At 45.7% G+C, this 23,763-nt stretch overlaps 1 protein-coding gene across 3 annotated transcripts in view; it reads left to right on the top strand.

The window, feature by feature from the left end:
- The window catches only part of LOC122549869 (cytochrome P450 26B1), a 54,889-nt gene extending 44,083 nt beyond the window's left edge, over positions 1-10,806 (top strand). For all 3 annotated transcript variants that reach the window (XM_043690169.1, XM_043690083.1, XM_043690258.1), the window contains exons 4-7: positions 654-929; positions 3,448-3,603; positions 6,212-6,493; positions 10,220-10,806. In XM_043690169.1, the coding sequence (XP_043546104.1) occupies positions 654-929; positions 3,448-3,603; positions 6,212-6,493; positions 10,220-10,612 (1,107 nt within the window). In that variant the 3' untranslated portion in view covers positions 10,613-10,806. The remainder of the gene's footprint in view (positions 1-653; positions 930-3,447; positions 3,604-6,211; positions 6,494-10,219) is intronic.
- Positions 10,807-23,763: the final 12,957 nt, after the last annotated feature.

Raw genomic sequence — 23,763 nt, 5'->3', positions numbered from 1 at the left:
CTCACACACACCGCACACACCCTCCAACATCCCTCACTCAATCTTTATTGTATCCCTCACTCCCCCTCACTGTATCCCTCACTCCCCCTCACTGTATCCCTCACTCCCCCCTCACTGTATCCCTCAATTGCGCTTCAGCAGAGTGAGTTGGGAATGTTGAAAAGACTGAGACTTTTCCCAAGCTGGGGATCTGAGTCACTTCACCACCGTGGCCATTGGGATCTTTCCACAGGGGATTAATTTTACCAGAGGAACTCAGTGTTTCAGAACAACACCCGGAAATGAAACAGCATCAGCAAGATCTGTCCCATTCAGTAATGTTCTGAATTTAAAACAGCACTCTTTGAAGTCAGCAAATGAGAGCATTTATCAGTGAGGCTGATTAAAATTTACCATGTTCCCTTTCTGCATTGATTAGCGTCAATTCGGGGGAAAAGGGAATATCTGATTGTGGTTAAAAACTCATCAGTTTCAATAATGTCTCTTAGGGACAGAAACCCATCCTCTTTAGCTGGTCCATGTCTCTATGCAGCAGATGTCGATTCCTAAATTCCCATCTGTGTTGAAACTGAGCAGTAAATGCTGATCTTGACCCTGATGCTGGCTTATGGAGAAAGAGCTAAAATCTCTGTTGATTGTCTTTTAATTCCCAGATCTTTGCCAAGGTTTTCAGCCATTATGCCCTGGAATGCTACCTTCCCAAGATCCAGCAAGCCATTCAGGATGGTATTCGAGACTGGAGCAGCAGTGGGGAGCCCATCACCGTTTACCATGAGGCCAAGAAGCTCACGTTCCGTATCGCAGTCCGGGTCTTACTGGGATTCCGTGTATCTGAGACTGAACTGAATCTCTTATCGGAAAGCTTTGAACAACTTGTCGCCAACCTGTTCTCCTTACCTCTAGACTTTCCATTTAGCGGTTACAGGAAGGTAGGTTGCTTAAGGACAGAATTCTGCAATCAAAATTATATCTCCGCTAATGTTAATCCAGCTCCCTCACACTGTCACTCAGTAACCTCTCTCTCCCCAGTGCCCTGTGTTACTGACTGTATCTGTGCTGATATTAATCCCGCTCCCTCACATTGTCATTCAGTAACCTCTCTCTCCCCAGTGCCCTGTGTTACTGACTGTATCTGTACTGATAATCCAGCTCCCTCACACTGTTACTCATTAACCCCTCTCCCCCAGCGCCCTGCCTTACCGACTGTATCTGTACTGATGTTAATCCAGCTCCCTCACACTGTCACTCAGTAACCTCTCTCTCCCCAGTGCCCTGTGTTACTGACTGTATCTGTACTGATAATCCAGCTCCCTCACACTGTTACTCATTAACCCCTCTCCCCCAGCGCCCTGCCTTACCGACTGTATCTGTACTGATGTTAATCCAGCTCCCTCACACTGTCACTCAGTAACCTCTCTCTCCCCAGTGCCCTGTGTTACTGACTGTATCTGTACTGATAATCCAGCTCCCTCACACTGTTACTCATTAACCCCTCTCCCCCAGCGCCCTGCCTTACCGACTGTATCTGTACTGATGTTAATCCAGCTCCCTCACACTGTCACTCAGTAACCTCTCTCTCCCCAGTGCCCTGTGTTACTGACTGTATCTGTACTGATAATCCAGCTCCCTCACACTGTTACTCATTAACCCCTCTCCCCCAGCGCCCTGCCTTACCGACTGTATCTGTACTGATGTTAATCCAGCTCCCTCACACTGTCACTCAGTAACCTCTCTCTCCCCAGTGCCCTGTGTTACTGACTGTATCTGTACTGATAATCCAGCTCCCTCACACTGTTACTCATTAACCCCTCTCCCCCAGCGCCCTGCCTTACCGACTGTATCTGTACTGATGTTAATCCAGCTCCCTCACACTGTCACTCAGTAACCTCTCTCTCCCCAGTGCCCTGTGTTACTGACTGTATCTGTACTGATAATCCAGCTCCCTCACACTGTTACTCATTAACCCCTCTCCCCCAGCGCCCTGCCTTACCGACTGTATCTGTACTGATGTTAATCCAGCTCCCTCACACTGTCACTCAGTAACCTCTCTCTCCCCAGTGCCCTGTGTTACTGACTGTATCTGTACTGATAATCCAGCTCCCTCACACTGTTACTCATTAACCCCTCTCCCCCAGCGCCCTGCCTTACCGACTGTATCTGTACTGATGTTAATCCAGCTCCCTCACACTGTCACTCAGTAACCTCTCTCTCCCCAGTGCCCTGTGTTACTGACTGTATCTGTACTGATAATCCAGCTCCCTCACACTGTTACTCATTAACCCCTCTCCCCCAGCGCCCTGCCTTACCACACTGTCACTCAGTAACCCCTCTCCCCAGGGCCCTCTGTTACTGACTGTATCTGTACTGATGTTAATCCATCTCCCACACACTGTCACTCAGTAATCCCTTTCTCCCCAGTGCCCCGTGCTACTGACTGTATCTGTACTGATGTTAATCCATCTCCCACACACTGTCACTCAGTAACCCCTCTCTCCCCAGTGCCCCATGTTACTGACTGTATCGGAACTGATAATCCAGCTCCCTCACACAGTCACTCAGTAACCCCTCTCAGCCAGCGTCCTGTGTTACTGACTGTATCTGTACTGATGTTAATCCAGCTCCCTCACACTGTCACTCAGTAACCCTTCTCCCCCCAGTACCCTGTGTTACTGACACTATCTGTACTGATAATCCAGCTCCCTCACACAGTCACTCAGTAACTCCTCTCTCCCAGCGCCCCATACTAGTGACTGTATCTGTAATGATGTTAATCCAGCTCCCTCACACTGTCACTCAGTAACCCCCTCTCTCCCCAGTGCCCTGTGGTACTGACTGTATTTGTACTGATAATCCAGCTCCCTCACACTGTCACTCAGTAACCCCAATCCCCCAGTGCCCTGCGTTGCTGACTGTATCTGTACTGATGTTAATCCAACTCCCTCACACTGTCACTCAGTAACCCCTCTCTCCCCACTGCTCTGTGTTACTGACTGTACCTGTACTGATGTTAATCCAGTCCCCTCACACTGTCACTCAGTAACACCTCTCCCCCAGCGCCCTGCGTTGCTGACTGTATCTGTACTGATGTTAATCCAGCTCCCTCACGCTGTCACTCAGTAACACCTCTCCCCCAGTGCCCTGCGTTACTGACTGTATCTGTATTGATGTTAATCCAGCTCTCTCACGCTGTCACTCAGTAACACCTCTCCCCCAGCGCCCTGTGTTACTGACTGTATCTGTACTGATGTTAATTCAGCTCCCTCACACTGTCACTCAGTAATCCCTCTCCCCCCAGTACCCTGTGTTACTGACTGTATCTGTACTGATGATAATCCAGCTCCCTCACGATGTTACTTCCCAGACTCAGCAATCTGCATCCCTACGTATCTCTTGATCAACAAAGAACGAACTATGTCCTCATCTGTTGACCGGTGCTCCTTTTTACAGGGAATGCGAGCCCGGGACAATCTTCACAAATACCTGGAAAAAGCCATCAGTGAAAAACTGCAGTGCAAAGAAGACAAGGATTACTCTGATGCTTTGGACATTCTCATAGACAGTGCCAGGGAACAAGGGAAAGAACTCACTATGCAGGAACTGAAGGTAATAAATTCATCCATATCCCATTCCCAACAAAAATACCACGTGCGTGCCATTAGTTGGAGTGTCAGCTGGGAGCAGAACTGGCCACTATCAGGAGACACAGAGCTCGATTTTTAACTTTGTCCTCCCAGTCCAGCACCAGCTCCTCCACATCGTGTTCTCACAAAGCGTGGTCGAAATTTGTAACTCTGCCACAAGTGTCAATTGATGTGAGATTGTTAGTCAATTTTAAGGTGAGATTATTAGACTGCAATTATTGGAGATATTATGGGATAAGAATAAAGTAAACAGGAGTAGGAGTAAGCCATTGGTCCTCTCAGCCTCCTCCACTTTCAATAGTTGATGGTTAATTTTTATTTTAACCCAACTCCACATCTTTGCCTGAAGTCAATATCCCTTGATTTCCCTGATGTCCACAGATATATTGATCTTAGCCCTGACTGCAGTCATCAACTGAGCATTTACAATATTCTAGGGTAGAGAATTCCAAGGATATCTCAGTCCTAAATGACCAGCCCCGTATCCCAAGACTGTGCCCTGGTGTTTTTTTAGATTACATTATATTACTACCGTATGGAAACAGGCCCTTCGGCCCAACAAGTCCGTACTGACCCTCCGAAGAGTAACCCACCCAGACCAATTCCCCTACATTTACCCTGAACACCCTGGGCAATTTAGCATGGCCAATTCACCTGACCTGCACATCTTTGGATTTTGGGAGGAAAACGGAGCACCCAGAGGAAACACACACAGACACGGGGAGAATGTGCAAACTCCACACAGACAGTCACCCGAGACAGGAATCGAACCCAGGTTCCTGGCGCTGTGAAGAGCAGAGCTAACCACTGAACCACCATGCCCCGCCCCCCCCTCCCCCCACCACCTTCACAGTGTCTACCTTGTCCAGCCCTTTCAGAATCTTCCTGAGGATGCCTCTCGTTCCTTACAAACTCTTCCAGAGAGTAAATCCTTAATCTATTCATCTTCTGATCATTGTCTCGTGGGTATACAGGGAATGAAGAGGTGTGACAGGTTAAATAGCTTCTTGCTGTCATTGTGCAACTAAATGAGCAATGTTTACCACCCATTGTGTGAAGAATCCTTCCTTGATCTCCCTCCTGAAACTCGATAACTTTCAGACACATCTCCCAGATAGATGCTCTCTATCTGAAGAAAAGTCACACCCGACTTGAAATGTTAACTCTGTTTCCCCCTGCATAGATGCTGCTAAGACTCTGCAACATTCTTGATGTTTGTTTCAGGTTTCTAGCAACCACAGTATTTTGCCTTTATTATTCTCTGTCACCCTGTCAGCATAACCTTCAGAAGTTTCTCCTGAACTCTCTCTATTGCATTTATTACTGACGACCTTATGTTTATAGAACATAGAACATAGAACAATACAGCGCAGAACAGGCCCTTCGGCCCACAATGTTGCGCTGACCTGTGAACTAATCTAAGCCCATCTTCCTACACTATCCCATCATCATCCATGTGCTTATCCAAGGACTGTTTAAATCTCCCTAATGTGGCTGAGTTGACTACATTAGCAAGTAGGACATTCCACGCCCTTACCACTCTCTGCATAAAGAACCTGCCTCTGACATCTGTCTTAAATCTGTCATAATTTGTAGTTATGCCCCCTTGTACAAGCTGACATCATCATCCTAGGAAAAAGACTCACTGTCTACCCTATCTAATCCTCTGATCATCTTGTATGTCTCTATCAAATCCCCTCTTAGCCTTCTTCTTGCCCATGAGAACAGGTTCAAAGTTTCTCAGCCTTTCCTCATAAGACCTTCGCTCCAGACCAGGCAACATCTTGGTAAATCTGCTCTGCACCTTTTCCAATGCTTCCACATCCTTCCCAAAATATGGGGACCAGAACTGTACACAATATTCCAAGTGTGGCCGCACCAGCGTTTTGTATAGTTGCAGCATGATACTGTGGCTCCGGAGCTCAATCCCTCTACCAATGAAACCTAACACACCGTATGCCTTCTTAACAGCACTATCCATCTGGGTGGCAACTTTCAGGGATCTATGTACATGGACTCCAAGATCCCTCTGCACATCCACACTACCAAGAATCTTTCCATTGACCCAGTGCCTTCCTGTTATTCTTCCCAAAGTGAATCACCTCACATTTAGCTGCATTGAACTCCTTGCTTTGGACAAACATGAAAGCAGGAACTCTTTCCTTCTGTCTTTGGAACAATTCATCATTTTCTGTGAAAAAGGCACTCATGTGGTGCACTAATGTGCATCTAAGATCATAAGAAATAGGAACAGGAGGTGGCCATTCAGCCCCTCGAAGCTGCCCTGCTGTTCACTGGCATCATAGCTGATCTGAAACTTCCGACATCCACTTTCCTGCCCTTTCCCTATAGCCCTTGATTCCCCGATGGACCAAGAATCTATCTCAGCCTTAACTATGTGCAAGGACTCTGCCCCAACAGCTCTCGGTGGCAAGGAGTTCCAAATGCTCACGACCCTCTGAGAGAAGAAATTCCTCCTCATTTCAGAAACCCAGACTAGCTGGGCACAAGGACCTGTCTCTCTGAGAAAAACCTAATGTCATTCTCAATGTGTCACCTCCCTACTTCAGGAATCTACAGTGGAACTGATCTTCGCTGCCTTCGCAACTACCTCGAGTGCGACGACATCACTCATCTACGAGCTCCTGCAGCACCCTCTGGTCCTGGAGAAACTGCGGGAAGAGTTGAGGAGTAATGGGATCCTTCACAATGGATGCAAGTGCGAGGAGACCCCCAGGATGGCTGTAGTGGTACGCCTCAAATATCTGGATTGCATCATCAAGGAGGTCTTACGTCTGCTTCCACCGGTCTCAGGCGGCTACAGGACGGCATTGCAGACGTTTGAGTTGGACGTAAGTGCAAATCAAGCCCTTCCCTTCACAAGGCACAGCAAAAAGTAAAAGAACCTCTCTTCGTGGAGCCCAGGGCATGAGCTGTAAAACCTTCCAGTGTGCTGTACAGTGAATGAATTATCATAGAGTTCAGTAAGCCCAAGGCTCACTTGCCTTTTTCCATCTGCATTGCTGTAATAATAACTGAGTTGCTGATACATCACAGCAATCAAAATAATCAAAATCAAGCACTTGAAATATCAGAACATTCAACACTTTGAGTCAAGTGCGGGAAAGTGGGATTAGTGTGGATAGGTTGGTGCCGATCCAATGGGCTGAAGGGCATTTTGTATGCTGTATGACTTTCTGACTAGATTCCATAAACCTAAGATACTCATTGAAGTTAAAATAATGAGCGATTATAAATGATTCAATCAATTAAGACGCTTATGAGGAAATCTAGGAGCAGGGGACAGAGTTGGAAAAAGAAGGTATCGCCCATCTAAGACAGAGATGTGGAGAAATATCTTCTCTCAGAGGGCTGTCAGTCGGTGGAAATCCCTCCAACAGAGAGCAGTAAGGCTGGGTCATCGATATATTCACGGCTGAGTTTGGCAGGTATTTGGCTGATATGGGGATGTCAGAAAACTGTGGTTAAGACCAGAATCTATTCCACCATTATTGAATGCCAAGGCAGGATTCATGAGTTGAATGGCCAACTCCTGCTCATTTTTCTGATGTTCTCGCATTAATAACTTCAATAAGAAATTCATGAAAATCTTTCATTGGAAAGTGAAAGTAGTTACTACAGGTCTGATCTGACACTCTGCTTCAGCATTCAGTCCAACCACCCACACTCAGTAGCTGCAGGGTGTACATCAACAAGATGCCCTGCAGGAATTCACCAAAGGTCCATAGCTAGCATCTTTCAAACCCCCGACCACTTCCATCCAGAAGGACAAGGGCAGCAGATACATGGGAACACCACCTCCTGCAAGTTCCCCTCCAAGCCACTCACCACCCTGATGTGCAAATATATCGCCTTTCTTTCACTGTCGCTGGGTCAAAATCCTGGAATTCCCTCCCTCAGGGCATTGTAGGTCAATCCACAGCACATGGACTACAGCAGTTCAAGAAGGCACTTACCCCCCCGCCCCCTTCTCAAGGGGGCAACTAGAGACGGCCAATAAATGCTGGGCCTAGCCTGCAATGTCTTCTTCCTATGTGTGAATTTAGAAAAATGTTAATTTCCAGGAGAAAGTTGATAAGTGAATTAGGGAGGAAGATAAACAGGGTAGGATTAAGTGGGAAGACAGAAATACCAGTATGGGCCAAATAGTCTATTTCTTTGATGCAAATTCAAGTCAGTTTTTAGAGTGATTTTGAGCTCCTTGAGCTGTGCTGGTGGAGGTGAAGCCTCTGATGCCATTCCAGTCTGGGATGCTACAGCAATGCATCCGAGTTTATGGCAGTGTTGTTGGTATTTAAGTATCCAGCAGCCTCATCTCGGAGTTGGGAAAGGGGCATGTATTGAGACCCCCTCTGATCACAGGCTCGAGTCTGACAGTCCAGTGCAGTACGGGGATCAGTCTCAGTGTCTGTCTCATTGCCATTCTGATGAGGCCTTGAAATAAAGCACTAGCTGTTCTCTCTGGCAGATTCAAAATAATACCGACATATTCCAAACATAATTTGTCGTTTGCCCATCATCAATAAAACAGATTACTTGATCTTTAAAAGTGCTGAATAATAATGAAGTGAAAAGCTTTGGGGTATCCAGTTCTAGTTGCCTTGTTATAGTAAGGATATTATTAAGCTGGAGAGGGTTTGGATAACATTGATCGGGAAGTTGCCAGGAAGGCTATAAGGCTATAAGGAAAGGCTGGATAGGCTGGGACTGTTTTCACTGGGGTGTAGGAGGTTGAGGAGGTTGACTTGATAGAAGTTTATAAAGTCATGAGGGTTACACATAAGGCAAATAGCAAATGTCTTTTCTGTAGGGTTGGAGACTAGAGGGCATATTATTACGGTGAGAGGAGAAAGATTGAAAAATGATCGAGGGGCAACTTTCTTCCACAGGGTGTGGGATTAACATCCAGAGGAAGATTTGGATGCCAGTATAGTTACAACATTTAAAAGACATTTGGATAAGTATATGAATAAGAAATGTTTGGAGGGATATGGATCAAGCACAGGTAGGTGGGACTCGTTTAGTTTGGGATTTTTTTTTAGATATTAGAGGAGATTACTTAAAGTGTGGAAACAGGCCCTTCGGCCCAACAAGTCTACACCGACCCTCCGAAGAGCAACCCACCCTACATTTACCCCTTCACCTAACACTACGGGCAATTTAGCATGGCCAATTCACCTGACCTGCACATTTTTGGACTATGGGAGGAAACCGGAGCACCCGGAGGAAACCCACGCAGACACGGGGAAAATGTGCGAACTCCACACAGACAGTTGCCTGAGGCGGGAATTAGGACATAGAACATAGAACAATACAGCACAGAACAGGCCCTTCGGCCCACGATGTTGTGCCAAACATTTGTCCTAGCTTAAGCACCCATCCATGTACCTATCCAATTGCTGCTTTAAGGTCACCAATGATTCTGACTCTGCCACTCCCACAGGCAGCGCATTCCATGCTCCCACCACTCTCTGGGTAAAGAAGTGACATCCCCCCTATACCTTCCACCCTTCATCTTAAATCTATGTCCCCTTGTAACACTCTGTTGTACCCGGGGAAAAAGTTTCTGACTGTCTACTCTATCTATTCCTCTGATCATCTTATAAACCTCTGTTAAGTCACCCCTTATCCTTCGCCGTTCCAATGAGAAAAGACCTAGCACTCTCAACCTATCCTTGTACGACCTATTCTCCATTCCAGGCAACATCCTGGTAAATCTTCTCTGCACCCTCTCCAAAGCTTCCACATCTTTCCTAAAGTGAGGCGACCAGAACTGCACACAGTACTCCAAATGTGGCCTAACCAAAGTCCTGTACAGCTGTAACATCACTTCACGACTCTTGAATTCAATCCCTCTGCTAATGAACGCTAATACACCATAGGCCTTCTTACAAGCTCTATCCACCTGAGTGGCAACTTTCAAAGATCTATGAACATAGACCCCAAGATCCCTCTGCTCCTCCACCTTACTAAGAACCCTACCGTTAACCCTGTATTCCGCATTCTTATTTGTCCTTCCAAAATGGACAACCTCACACTTGACAGGGTTGAACTCCATCTGCCACTCCTCAGCCCAGCTCTGCATCATATCCAAGTCCCTTTGCAGCCGACAACAGCCCTCCTCACTATCCACAACTCCACCAATCTTCGTATCGTCTGCAAATTTACTGACCCACCCTTCGACTCCCTCTTCCAAGTCATTAATAAAAATTACAAACAGCAGAGGACCCAGAACTGATCCCAGCGGAACTCCACTTGTAACTGGGCTCCAGGCTGAATATGTATCATCTAAAATTGAATTGAACCCGGGTTCTCTGGCGCTAACCACTGTGCCACCGTGCCGCCCATGGATTATGGTCAGCGTGGACTGGTTTGACCAAAAGGAATGTTTCTGAGCTATATGGCTCTATATCCTGAGATTGCGGGAGGCGCTATAGAAATGCAAACCTTTCTTTTCTCTATTACTCGGGTAAGCCAAACCTTCCATGCTGTAGTTTGATGATGTGCCAGAATATTTGAGTTGGATGTTTAACTATTTCCATGGGCTTTGTTTTCAGGGGTGTCAGATTCCCAAAGGCTGGAGTGTCCTGTACAGCATCCGAGACACACACGATACGGCTCCCATCTTCCAGAATTCTGAGGTCTTCGACCCTGACCGTTTCAGTGAAGAATGGGGCGAGAATAAGGGTGACCGCTTCAGCTACATCCCTTTCGGAGGGGGCATCAGGAGCTGCCTGGGCAAAGAGCTGGCCAAGCTGATCCTGAAGGTGCTGGCCATGGAGCTGGCTAGCACTAGCCTCTTTGAGCTGGCCTCCCGGACTTTCCCCAACATGTTGACGGTGCCGGTGGTTCATCCTGTGGACGGGTTGAGAGTCAAATTCTCCGGACTTGATTCCAACCAGAACGAGATAGACCCAGAGACAGAGACAATGCTGGGCTCCACTGTGTAACAGAACCAATTGCAACACTCTATCACCCACCCTGATCACCCCAAAAACATCCCCCCCCACCCTCCATGCCCTGCACCCACACCTCCCCCCAATCCTCATCAAACCTTCACTGAAGCAACAACAATAAAGCAAACGTATCTGGACTTGAAAGCAAAACAAAATGAACTAACATGTAAGATGTAAAGGACAACCCCCCTCCCCCCCATCCCTTTGGGAAAACCAACTCACAGACTGTTCTGCAAGGGAATTTGGACAGGAACAAAATCTCACAGGAGAGCTACAAAGAGCGAATTCCGAGTGGGAAGGCAAAGAATTTTATTTCTGGACAAAATCGAAGAGATCGAGACTGGAGGAGGCAGATAAGTGTCAGAAGAGGATTTGTGTTGGAGAGAGACAAGAGAAGCAGGAAGAGAGAAATGAGGAAAGTTGGTGGAAGAGAAAATATTTGACATCAAACAAAAGACTATCTTTAAAAAAACACATATATATCCTGCGTTCCTACTTAAAGTATATATATGTATAAACCTACTCTGAGTACCATTCTAGGTATATAACTTGATTAGAGATTGCAACAGAGTTGCAGCTTTTGCACTTTGAATGTTGATCCATTACTGATGCTGGTTATATTCAGCATAAACTTAGAAACAGTAACAAATTGGTTTGAATTTGTACTATTCCTATCTTTAAGCTATACATGGATTATTTGTCATTGTGTTTTTTTTATTTTAAGATTGCAATTAGACGTCTAGTGTAAAAAGAAACTATTTTTTTCTGTTGGTAAATATTGTTTTAGTAAAAAATGAACAAAAGAATCTTTTACTTGGAGTTGTGTGATTAGACATTGTGTGAATGTGTGTGAGAGTGAGCGTGTGTTTGTTTATGTGTGAGAGAGTGAGTGTTGTTTGTGTGAGTGTCTGTGTGTGTTTTTGGGTGTGAGAGAATGAGTGTGTGAGAAAGTGTGTGTTTATGCGCAAGAGAATGTGTTTGTGTGTTATGATAAATGGGAACTTGAGTCTGTGGATGTGATTGTCTCAGTGAGAGTGAAGGTCTGAAAGGGTGGGATAGGCAGAAACCCTCATAACATTAAAGATGTATTTCAATATACATTTGCAATGCCACAGCATACAACACTGCAGGCCAAGTGAATCATAGAATCTCTACAGTGTGGAAGCAAGCCATTCAGCCCATCCAATCAGAAAGATGTTGTGAAACTTGAAACTGTTCAGAAAAGATTTACAAGCATGTTGCCAGGGTTGGAGGATTTGAGCTTTCGAGAGAGGCTGAATAGACTGGGGCTGTTTTCCCTTGTGAGTCGGAGGCTGATGGGTGACCTTTTTTTAGATTAGATTAGATTCGATTCCCTACAGTGGAGAAACAGGCCCTTCGGCCCAACAAGTCCACACCAACCCTCCGAAGAGTAACCCATCCCCCTCTGACTAATGTACCTAACACTATGGGCAATTTAGCATGGCCAATTCACCTAACCTGCACATCTTTGGACTGTGGGAGGAAACCGGAGCACCCGGAGGAAACCCACGCAGACACGGGGAGGATGTGCAAACTCCACACAGTCGCCCGAGGCTGGAATCGAACCTGGGACCCTGGTGCTGTGAGGCAGCAGTGCTAACCACTCGTGCCTTATTGAGGTTTACAAAATTATGAGGGACATGGATATGGTGAATAAGCAAAGTCTTTTCCCTGGGGTCGGGGAGTCCAGAACAAGTGGGTATAGGTTTAGGGTGAGAGGGGAAAGATATAAAAGGGGCAACTTTTTCAAACAGAGGATGGTACGTGTATGGAATGAGCTGCCAGAGGATGTGGTGGAGGCTGGTACAATTGCAACATCTAAGAGGCATTTGGATGGGTATATGAATAGGAGGGGTTTGGAGGGATATGGGCCGGGTGCTGGCAGGTGGGACTAGATTAGGTTGGGATATATGGTCAGCATGGACGGGTTGGACCAAAGGGTCTGTTTCCATGCTGTACATCTCTATGACTCTAAGTCCACACTGGCCTCTGAAGAGCATCCCATCACACTTATCCTATCCCTGCAACCCTACATTTCCCATGGCTAATACACCTGCCTCCACATCTTCAGATTGTGGGAGAAAACCCATGCAGTTATAGGGAGAACATGTAAACTCTACACAGACAGTCACCAGAGGCTGGAATTGAACCCAGGTTTCTGGTGCTCTGAGGCAACAGTGCTAACCACTGAGCTATTGTGCTGCCCAAATGCTGGATAATGGGATTAGAATAGATTGGTAGTTGTTTTTGACCCATTCAGATGTGAAATGACTCTCAGGTGATTGACAACACATTCGAACTTCAGAAAATTAGACCATTCAGCCCCTTTAACCTGTTCCTCCACTCACTAATGTAATAGTGTTCTTCTGCATCAGCTCCACTTTCACACCCGAGGCCCATATTCAGTTGATTCCCTTGGTACTCCCAAAATTCTATCAATCCCGATTTAAAGCTTCTTTTGAAAAAAATTCATTAATGGGATTAGGCAATGCAATATATGTCCCTCATCTTTGGATGCTCCTTGAGAAGGTGGTGGTGAGCTGCCTTATTGAACTGCTGCAGTCCACCTACTGTGGGTTGACCCTCAGGGATGGAAGCCAGGATTCTGACAGTGAAGGAGCTGTGATATATTTCCAAGTCAGGATGGTGAGTGGCTTGGAGAGGAACCTGTGTGTAAATGTGGTGATCCTGTGTATTTGCTCCCCTTGTTCTTATAAGTGGAAGAAGAGCAGTGCAAAAACGAAACTTTTTTTCTGTTGGTAAATAATGTTTTGAGTCAAAATTGAATAAAAACAATGTATTATTTGGAGCTGTGTGGTGAAATACAGTGGGATTGCAAGAGTGTTACCGTAAGTGCAGGTGTTTGGAGAGCAGGGCTTTGAAAGTACTGTTTGTGAGACATTCTAACCGGTACACACTGTGATCACTGCTTGATAGTGGAGGCAGCAGATGTTATAAGGTGCTGGATCTGGTACTGATCAACGAGACTGTTTTATCCCATATTGTGTCAAGCTTCTTGAGTGTTGCTGGAGCTGCACCCATCCAGGCCAGTGAGGAGTATTCATCACACTTCTGGCTGGTGCCTTGTGGATGGTGCACAGGTTTTGGGGAGCCAGGAGGTGGGTTACTCACTGCAGGATTCTTAGTCTCTAGCCTGCCCTTGTAGCCATTACGACCTTACCTCTGTCATAAGGACAGAATTGAGGGACATTTACTGATGATTGCACAATGCAATTCCTTGGTCACTGAAACAGCTCATATTCAAATCTGGACAACATCTAGGCCTGGACTGACATGTAGTGAATGATATTTGCATCACACAAGTACCAGGTGATGAGTGCAGTGTTGGAAAAACACAGCCGGTCACACAGCATCCAAGATTCAGGAGAATCGACATTTCGGGCATAAGCCCTTCATCCACCACATTCCTGATGAAGGACTTATGCCCGAAATGTCGATTCTCCTGCTCCTTGGATGCTGCCTGACCTGCTGTGATTTTTCCAGCATCACACTCTTGACTCTGATCTTCAACATCTGTAGTCCTCACTTTCTCCAAGTACCAGGTGATGACAATCTCCAGCAAGAGAGAAACTAACCACCTCCCATTGCCATTCAATGACATTATAATCACTAAATCCAACATTATCAACAATCTGGATGTTTCCATTGTCTAGAAACTGAACTGAACTAATCGTCTAAGTACAGTGGCTACAAGAACAGATCAGAAGCAAGGAATTCTGCGGCAGGTAACTCACCTCCTGACTCCCCGAAGCCTGTTCACTACAAATCAGGAGTGTGTTGGAACGTTCTCCACTTGCCTCGATGAGTGCAGCTCTGACAACAGTGAAGAAGTTCGATACCATTCAGTGACCCAATTGATTGCCAACACATAAAACAGCCTAGACCACCTCCATCACCGAAGCTGAGTAGCAGCAGTGTGTGCTATCTATGAGGTGCACTGCAAGAGATTCGCTAAAGATCCTCAGGCAGCACCTTCCAATCCCACGATCATGACCATCTATGCACGGGAACACCTGAATAGCTGCCCTTGAAGCATGCTGACTTGGAAATCCATTGTCACTGGGTCAGAATCCTGGCTTTCCCTCCCCTAGTGGTCGAAGCAGGGAGATCACCAGTTTCTCCAAGGCAATTATGGATGGGATATAAATGGTGCCCCAACTAATGACACTCACATTCTTCGAAAGATGTCTGGATACCTTCAACTGTTACCCTCTGCTCTTCAGTGATGGAAACTGTTGCTACATTTTTACACCACAATAAACCCTCCAGCTTTTTGAGCTCTCCAATTTAAGACACATTGTTGTTCACTGTTGGTATGTGGTTAATTCACCTTTCACAAACGTTCGGCCTTTGATTACATTAGTAATGCTCAGAGAACACTGTAGCCTTTGTTAAATAAAGCAAGCTCTGCACAGCATGATTGACCAGAGATTTATCGAGGAACATAGAAAACATGATGTTGGTGATCATCCAACTCCCTCACCCTGCTCCCTCTTTCACCCTATACCTTTGACCTCTTTAGTCCCACGAGGCTTGGACACTTTTCCCTGGAGCGTCGGAGGCTGAGGGGTGACCTTATAGGGGTTTATAAAATCATGAGGGGCATGGATAGGATAAATAGACAAAGTCTTTTCCCTGGGCTGGGGGAGTCCAGAACTAGACGGTATAGGTTTATGGTGAGAGGGGAAAGATTTAAAGGGAACTGAGGGACAATTGTTTCACTCAGAAGGGGATGCGTGTAAGAAATGAGTTGCCAGAGGAAGTGGTGGAAGCTGGTACAATTACAACATTTAAAAGGCATGATTTGGAGGAGGCAGTGTTGGACTGGGGTGGACAAAGTTAAAAATCACACAACACCAGGTTATAGTCCAACAGGTTATAGTCTAACAGGTCATAGTGCCTCCAAATAAACCTGTTGGACTATAACTTGTTGTTGTGTGATTTTTAACATTTTAAAAGACATTTGAACAAGTGCACTCACAGGAAAGGTTCAGAGGGATATGGGCCAAACATAGACAAATGGGGCTAGTTCAGTTTCGGAAACCTGGTTGGCATGGATGTGTTGGGCCGAAGGGTCTGTTTCCATGCTGTATACCTTGATGACTCAATAACTCTTATCCATCACCTTCTTGAAAGCATTTAATGTTTTGACCTCGACCACTTTCTGTGTCAGTGAATTCCACAGACTCATTGCTCTCTGAGTGAAGAAATTCCTCCTTATCTTAGTCCTAAATGGCCTACTTTGTGTCCTTAGACTGTGACCCATGGCTCTGGACTCCCTGGTCACTGGGAACATCCTTGCTGCATTAATCCTGTCTAGTCCTGCTGGATTTTATAGATGTCTGTGAGATCCCCCTCATTCTTCCAAACTCGAGTGAATATAATCCCAACTAATTCACACTCCCTCATAAATTCAGCCCTGCTATCCCAAGACTCAGTCTGGCAAACCTTTGCTGCACTCCTTCTAAAGTAAGAACATCTTTCTGCAGATAAGAAGACCAAAACTGCACACACAATACTCCGGTGTAGCAAGACAACCCTTGCTCCTGTGCTCCAATCCTTTCACTATGAAGGCCAATACACACCCTGCTCAATTTCCGAGCCGTGGAACTGCAATCGGGTAACTTCCAGGGTGTCCTTGGGTGCCTGTTGCTGAAGGTAAGCATGCAGCTGCAGCAGGTGGTCAACCATGAGAGGTTTCCAGTCCAGGAGCAGGGACGCGACATTGCAGTTATACAGGGCCTTGGTGAGAATATTGTGCACAGTCTTGGTCTCCTTTTCTGAGGAAGGATGCTCTTGCTCTCAAGAGAGTGCAATGAAGGTTTACCAGGCTGATTCTGGGGGTGGTGGGACTGACGTATGAGGAGAGATTGACTGGGTCAGGATTGCTTTTGCTGGAATTCAGACGAAATAAGGCGGGGTGGGGGTGGGATCTCATGGAGGCTTATCAAATTCTAACGGGACAGGCAGGGTAGATGCAGGGAGGATGCTCCTGATGGTGGGTGTATCCAGAACCAGTCTGAGTATTTAGGGTGGACCGTTTAAGACAGAGATGAGGAGACATTTCTTCACCCAAAGAGCAGTGAGCCTATGGAGTTCATTACCACAGGAAATAGTTGATGCCAAAATATTGAATGTATTCAAGGAGCACCTAGATATAGCACTTGGGGTGAATAGGTTCAAAGGTTATGGGGAGAAAGCAGGATTAGGTGACTGAGTTGGACGATCAGCCATGATCATGATGAATGGAAGAGCAGGCTCGAAGGGCCGACTGGCCTCCTCCTGCTCCTATCTTCTATATTTCTATGTAAATTAACTAAACTCTTGCATTTATACAGCACCCTTCACAATGAAAGGACACCGTAAAGTGCTTTATAGCCAATAATGTATTTTGGAGTGTGGTCATTGTTATAATACAGACAACACTGCTGCCAATTCACACATAACAAGCCCCGTCAGATAACAAGATTATAATGACCTGATTATCTGTCTTAGGTGTTGATTGGGTGTCAAACAGGAGACTGGACAGAATTGTGAACATGGGACCGTTTAGATTTTCTTGAGAATGGATTATAAAAACTGGTTTAATGTTGCATCCAAAAGATGGCAACTCTGACAGTGCAGCACCTCCTCTACTGCCCTGGGAATGCAGCACGGTGGGCGGCATGGTGGCACAGTGGTTAGCACTGCTGCCTCACAGCGCCAGAGACTCGGGTTCAATTCCCGCCTCAGGCGACTGACTGTGTGGAGTTTGCACATTCTCCCCGTGTCTGCATGGGTTTCCTCCGGGTGCTCCGGTTTCCTCCCACAGTCCAAAGATGTGCAGGTCAGGTGAGTTGGTCATGCTAAATTGTCCGTAGTGTTAGGTAAGGGGTAAATGTAGGGGTATGGGTGGGTTGTGCTTTGGCGGGGCGGTGTGGACTTGTTGGGCTGAAGGGCTTGTTTCCACACTGTAAAGTAATCTAATCTAATGCCAGCCTTCTGCTCTCTGAGTCAGGGGGTAAGAGCACCTCCAAATGGAGTTGGAGCTGATGCCCATGTGAGCATGCCTCCTCTGACTTTGATCACTGGGTATCAACTGAGTGAACAAGAAAACATTGATAAAGTGTGGCTGTGATTTACAGAGCTGAGGTCTCAGTAGCATCCCTTCCCTCACAGCCTCCCTGTGTTACCATTTTTTATGAAACTGGCAGAAAATGAAACAAATGTTTGACACTGCCCTACATGAAGTTTGAAATCATTGGAATATCTTTTAAACTTTACATATTCAAGTAATTTATCACTTTCAATCCTTTGAATTTGTAAAAGTATCTCTATATTCCTGCTTGGTGATATATTAAGACTTCTATTACATGAAAATTAACTCGATATAATGGTCAGGAAGAGGTGAAAAGGCCATAAGAAAACTTTCTTTTTCAGTGTAGCTGAGAAGGTGACATGATAGGGATTCTAAGAATTGAAATCAAATTTTAAAGAGTAAACATTGAGGAGATGTTCCTACTTGTGGGAGATCAGAATTACAGGTCAAAAATATAATATGGTCAGTATTAATTCTGAAAAGGAATTCAGGAGAGACCTCTTCATCCAGAGAATGGTGAAAATGTAAAGCTTACTATGACAGGGAGAGATTGAGGTTGGAGAATGTTGGTTACGTCACTGATGGAATATTGTGTACAGTCCTGGTCACCCCACTATCGAAGGAGGTCTGGTAGGTCAAGGATGAGGATGAGGATGAGGATGAGGATGAGGAAGTAGGACAGCAGGAAAATCAACATTGACATGAACCTCCTGAGCTCAATGCCAGTTTCTCGAGCTTTATATAATTCATTGTGAACCTTACCCCACACCTCTCCCCTAACTGTTCCCTGCTGGTTACCTACCTCCTGCACTCGGCTAATGGTTGGTGTTTACCACTTCTGGGTCTACTGTTGGAGGGAATGGACCTCTTCCACCTGGACGTGTGCAGAACCTTCAAAGACCCGTCAACAAAACTGATCCTTCTTCCTGAGGACTGGAAACTCAAACCTTCTCCAACCCTATCCTTACTTTTTTTTAATTTCAAAAATATACTTTATTCATAAAATATTTTGATGGTCTGTACAGTTGCTCATGCCATACACATGTAAACATTCCATTTCTTTGCATACAGAGATCAGAATTTATCATTTGTATATACAGGTTTGTATGTTTATCAATCATATATCCATATTTTTAGCTGAGGCATCAGCAGAGCCCTGTTCTTCTTAGGCAGGCAGATGTTATACGGTGGTCTTTCCCCAGCTGCCCCAAGCTTCAGCGCGTCCCTCAACACGTAGTCCTGGACCATGGAATGTGCCAGTCTGCAGCACTCAGTCGGGGTCAACTCCTTCAGCTGGAAGATCAACAGTTTTCAGACCACCCTGACAGCGTCCTTCACCGAGTTGATGATCCTCCAGGTACAGTTGATGTTCGTCTCGGTGAACAGACCGTAGAGCACAGAGTCCCGCATCACAGCACTGCTCGGGACGAACCTCGACAAACACCACTGCATTCCTCTCCAGACTTCCTCTGCATAGGCACATTCCAGAAGGAGGTGTGTGACAGTCTCATCCCCCCCACCGCAGCCACTTCAAGGGCAGTGTACGGTGCGGGAGAGAGTCCAGGCGTGCATAAAGGATCTCATAGGCAGAGCCCTTCTCACCACCAGCCAACTCTAACCCTATCCTTACGGAGATCTTATCCTTCTAAACCTCTTCATATTTTACCTGTTCTCTCCCCTCCATCAAAATGGTCATCCATTTTGGTCATGATTATAATAAAATGGACTTGGATTACACTTGACCATAACATGTGGTTGACTCTTAACCGTCCTCTGGGAGATTAGGCATGGACAATAACTGATGGCCTAGTCAGTGAGGCCCACATATTGTGAATGAGTGGAAAACAACTTAGCATAATTAGCCATTGTCCACAAGGGACCCTCAGCATCTCACTCTATTGGAGAGACAGTGGCTTGAGGGACACCACTGCACATCAAGGGTGAGGCAAGGCAAGGATCGAGACCTGATGGACTATATATCGCGGTCAGGATGGGGATCAATCCATAGTGTTGGCATCCTTCTGCTAGTCACTGGGACAACTGAGCAAACTGGCCCAGAATGAGCTCGCTGGGATGGGAAGATAATCTTAAAAATGTGTTGCTGGAAAAGCGCAGCAGGTCAGGCAGCATCAAAGGAAAAGGAGAACCGACATTTCGGGCATAAGCCCTTCTTCAGGAAATCGGCTTATGCCCTAAACGTCGATTCTCCTTCTCCTTTGATGCTGCCTGACCTGCTGCGCTTTTCGATAATCTTAAAAATGTGTTGCTAGAAAAGCGCAGCAGGTCAGGCAGCATCAAAGGAGAAGGAGAACCGACATTTCGGGCATAAGCCCTTCTTCAGGAAATCGGCTTATGCCCTAAACGTCGATTCTCCTTCTCCTTTGATGCTGCCTGACCTGCTGCGCTTTTCCAGCAACACATTTTTAAGCTCTGATCCCCAGCATCTGCAGTCCTCACTTTCTCCTGGGAAGATAATCTGTTTGACACAAGTCTGTGACCTTGAGGCCTGTTATCAACGGGAGTGGGAAGAGTCACTTTGTGAAGATAGACAACTCAGAGTCTGAGGACGCGGATACCCTGTTAACTACATGTCCCCTGCTCATTGCACAACCCGCCAGTAAAACCGAGAGGGATTGATCTGTAGGGTGCAGTACTTAAAGAGAAAACCTCTGTTGCAAGTTGAATGTTTGTGCTTTTTGGTGCTAAGGAAGGATTTCTAATTGGTTTCTTTCTGGCTATTTTGTTGTATTCATGAGCTTTATCCAGTTATCATGTGGCTATTGTTCCCAGTTATATTTGAGTGAATGAACTGAGAGATAGAGCCAGACAATTGCATTTGAGCGAAGGTTTCACTTTTGGTTAACTTCAGTGAATTTTGACGGATTAATCCAGTGCACTGGAATGGAGGGTTTTATAGGTTCCAGATGTTGAAGAGGGACCAAAGAATCCTAACTGGTGCAAGTTTCCCGTGGGATGTCAACTCTGAATTCCAAAGACCATAAGGAGTAGAAGCAGGCCATTTGGCCCATCTGCTCTGCTGATGAACATAGTCATGACGGATCTAACAATTCTCAACTGCACTTTCATGCCTTTCCTCCATAACATTTGATTCTCTTACTGATTAAACATTGGTCTATCTAAGCCTTAAATATGAACAGCTCAGCTTCAACAGTCCTCTGTGGTAAAGGATTCTACAAATCCACAACCTCTGAGAGCAGACGTTCCTCTTCATCTCTGTTCTAACTTGAATGCCCCCTTATTCTGACAACATGCCCTCAGGTCCTAGACTCCCCCACAAGTACAGACAACCTCTCAGCAGCAATCCTGTCAAGAGCGTTTGCACAGTGGCAATATTGAAGCTTATTGAAGGTTAACAAAGGCACAATTATTGCTTATTCAAAACTTTACCCAATGCCTTGCTATGGGGACTTGAAATGAAATCAGTCATGGTAATAAATATGTAAGTTAGCTTGATGAGCTGGAATATTTGTTTTCAGATGTTTCGTCACCATACTAGGTGAGAGTCTCTGGTGAAGTGCTGGTGGTATGCCCCGCCTCTCTATTTATAGGTCTTGGTTTCCTAAGGTGGGCGATGTCATTTCTGGTTCTTTTTCTCAAGAGAAGGTAGATAGGATCTAAATCGATGTGTTTATTGATGGAGTTCTGGTTAGACTGCCATGCCTCTGTTTCACCTGTCCTAGGGTGTGTGTTGTCCCAGTCTTGGTAAATTTTGATAGTCTCTACCCTGTTAAGCCCCTTAAGAACGTATATGTTTCAATAAGATCACCTCTCATTCTTCTAAACTCCAATTTCTCCAACATGTCTCCTCATGAGATATTCCTTCCATAACTGTTATCAGCTGAATGAACTTTCTCTGGACTGCCTTCAATGCCAATATTTCTTTCCTCAGATAAGATGACCCGATCTGTTCATGGTATTCCAGCTGTGGTGTGACTAGTGCTTTACATAATTTCAGTAAAACTTCCCCATTGTTATATCTCATTTGCTTTGAAACAAAGACCAGTATTCCTTTCGCCTTCCCTATCGGGGCACTATGGTGGCTCCGTGGCTAGCACTGCTGCCTCACAGCGTGAAAGATCCAGGTTCGATTGCACCCTTGGGTGACTGTCTGTGTGGAGTTTGCACATTCTCCCCTTATCTGTGCTCTGGTTTCCTCCTACAGTTCAAAGACGTGCAGGTTAGGTGGATTGATTGTGCCAAATTGCCCAGATTGTCCAGGGGTGTGCAGGCTAGGTGGGTTAGCTGTGGGAAATGCAGGAATATAGGATAGAGGGATGGGTCTGTTTGGGATGCTCTTCGAAGGGTCAGTGCGGGCTAGATGGACCAAATGGTCTTCTTCCACATTGTAGGGATTCTCTGCTGAACTTGGATGCTAGCCTTTTGTAGTTTATGCAGGAAGACTCCCAAATCTTTCTGTTCTGTAGCTTCCTGCAGTCTTTCATCATTTCAATATTATCTACAGCCTCTATTGTCCCTGACTCAACGGTGGGAATGTTACTGTGCAAATGGCTACCTTCTACTTTGGCTGATAACTCAGAAGGGACATGTTCGGAGACCTTTGCATCACCTGCAATGCTCCCCCCCTCCTTTGGAAAGGTGACAACAAAAAAAAGGGCAGTTGTTTCAGCAGCGGTCCAGGGCTGAGTCCAAGAGAAGGCAATGGCTTAGTGGTATTATCGCTGGGTTGTTAATCTAGAGACCCAGGTTCAAATCCTGCCACAGCAGATAGTGGAATTTAAATTCAATACATATCTGGAATTAAGAGTCTAATGATGATCATGAATCCATTGTTATTGGTTGGAAAAACCCATCTGGTTCACTAATGTCCTTAAGGGAATGAAGTTGCCATCCTTACCTGGTCTAGCCTACATGTGACTTCAGATTCACAGCAATGTGGTTGATCTTAACTGCCCTCTGGGCAATTAGGTATGGGCAATAATTGCTGGCCAAACCAGTGATGCCCTCATCCCGTGAATAAATAGAGACTAAAGAGTACCCAGATTTCTGAGCTGGACAGTGGTGGGGTCAAACTGCACCAGGCAAGACTTGAACACTCAGCGCAGTCTGACATTACCTGAGAGACAATAAGGATACACTATCTTAAAGAGACAAGGCGTTAAAACGTGGTTGCCATCTTGGGGTTGTGGGGGGAGGGTGGTGGTGCGGTGGGGTGGTTTGTTAAAGATCTCTTGGCGAATATTCTGAAAAGTCTTCCCAGCAAGATCCCTGGGATACACATTTTTTTTTTAGCATATCAACATGTCCAATCTAGGCCTAACCATACTCTCACCCATCACCCGCTGCGCTTATTGGCTGTAGTGGAAAATATGACGACTGTGATTTCCGTCCCAGCCTTTTCGGCGGTCCGCATTGAATGAAGCAAATTGTTGCACACCCACCTTTACCGAAGGGAGATGGGCTAATGATAAACAGACCCATTAGTCAGCAAAGGTTTTCATAGCTCACTTCTCATGTTTCATCTGGGGGTTTGAATGAATGAGTCAGTAAGTACAGAAGCCAATGTTTGACAAGTGTCTGTCTGATCTGCTGCTATTTAATACACAGCCCGATTGCAATGATGCAAATACGAGGTCTCCAACACTTAGAGCCTAACCCGCATCAAGTCAGTCCTGAGCTTGGAGGAAGAAGACGGTGCATTATATTGATTGCCTGCAGGTAGGGTCAAGTTTAAGTGATTTGCAACAGTGCCACATCATCCTTCCTCTAATCGCTCCGATAATGATTGGAAGCTGGGTTGAGTCACTGGAAGTGAAAGGAAAGGGCAGATTTTACCGACAGTTTGGCATCACCCTGAAAATAGTTGCCTTCCGTCAATCTCTCAGTTGTTGGAGAGCACTTTGTAGACAGTGACAACACTTCAAAAAGTACCTCATTGTTGTAATGTATGCAAGTAAAACAGCTATTTTCCATACAAGATCCCCCAAACCCACAGCAAGGTAAACACCTGTTACTGGATTATCTGTCTGATGTTGATTGAGTGATA

This window comes from Chiloscyllium plagiosum, chromosome 1 (assembly GCF_004010195.1).
Source record: "Chiloscyllium plagiosum isolate BGI_BamShark_2017 chromosome 1, ASM401019v2, whole genome shotgun sequence".
Lineage (NCBI taxonomy): Eukaryota > Metazoa > Chordata > Chondrichthyes > Orectolobiformes > Hemiscylliidae > Chiloscyllium > Chiloscyllium plagiosum.
The sequence above is the reverse complement of the archived record's forward strand: the minus strand, read 5'-3'. Positions and strand labels throughout refer to the sequence as shown.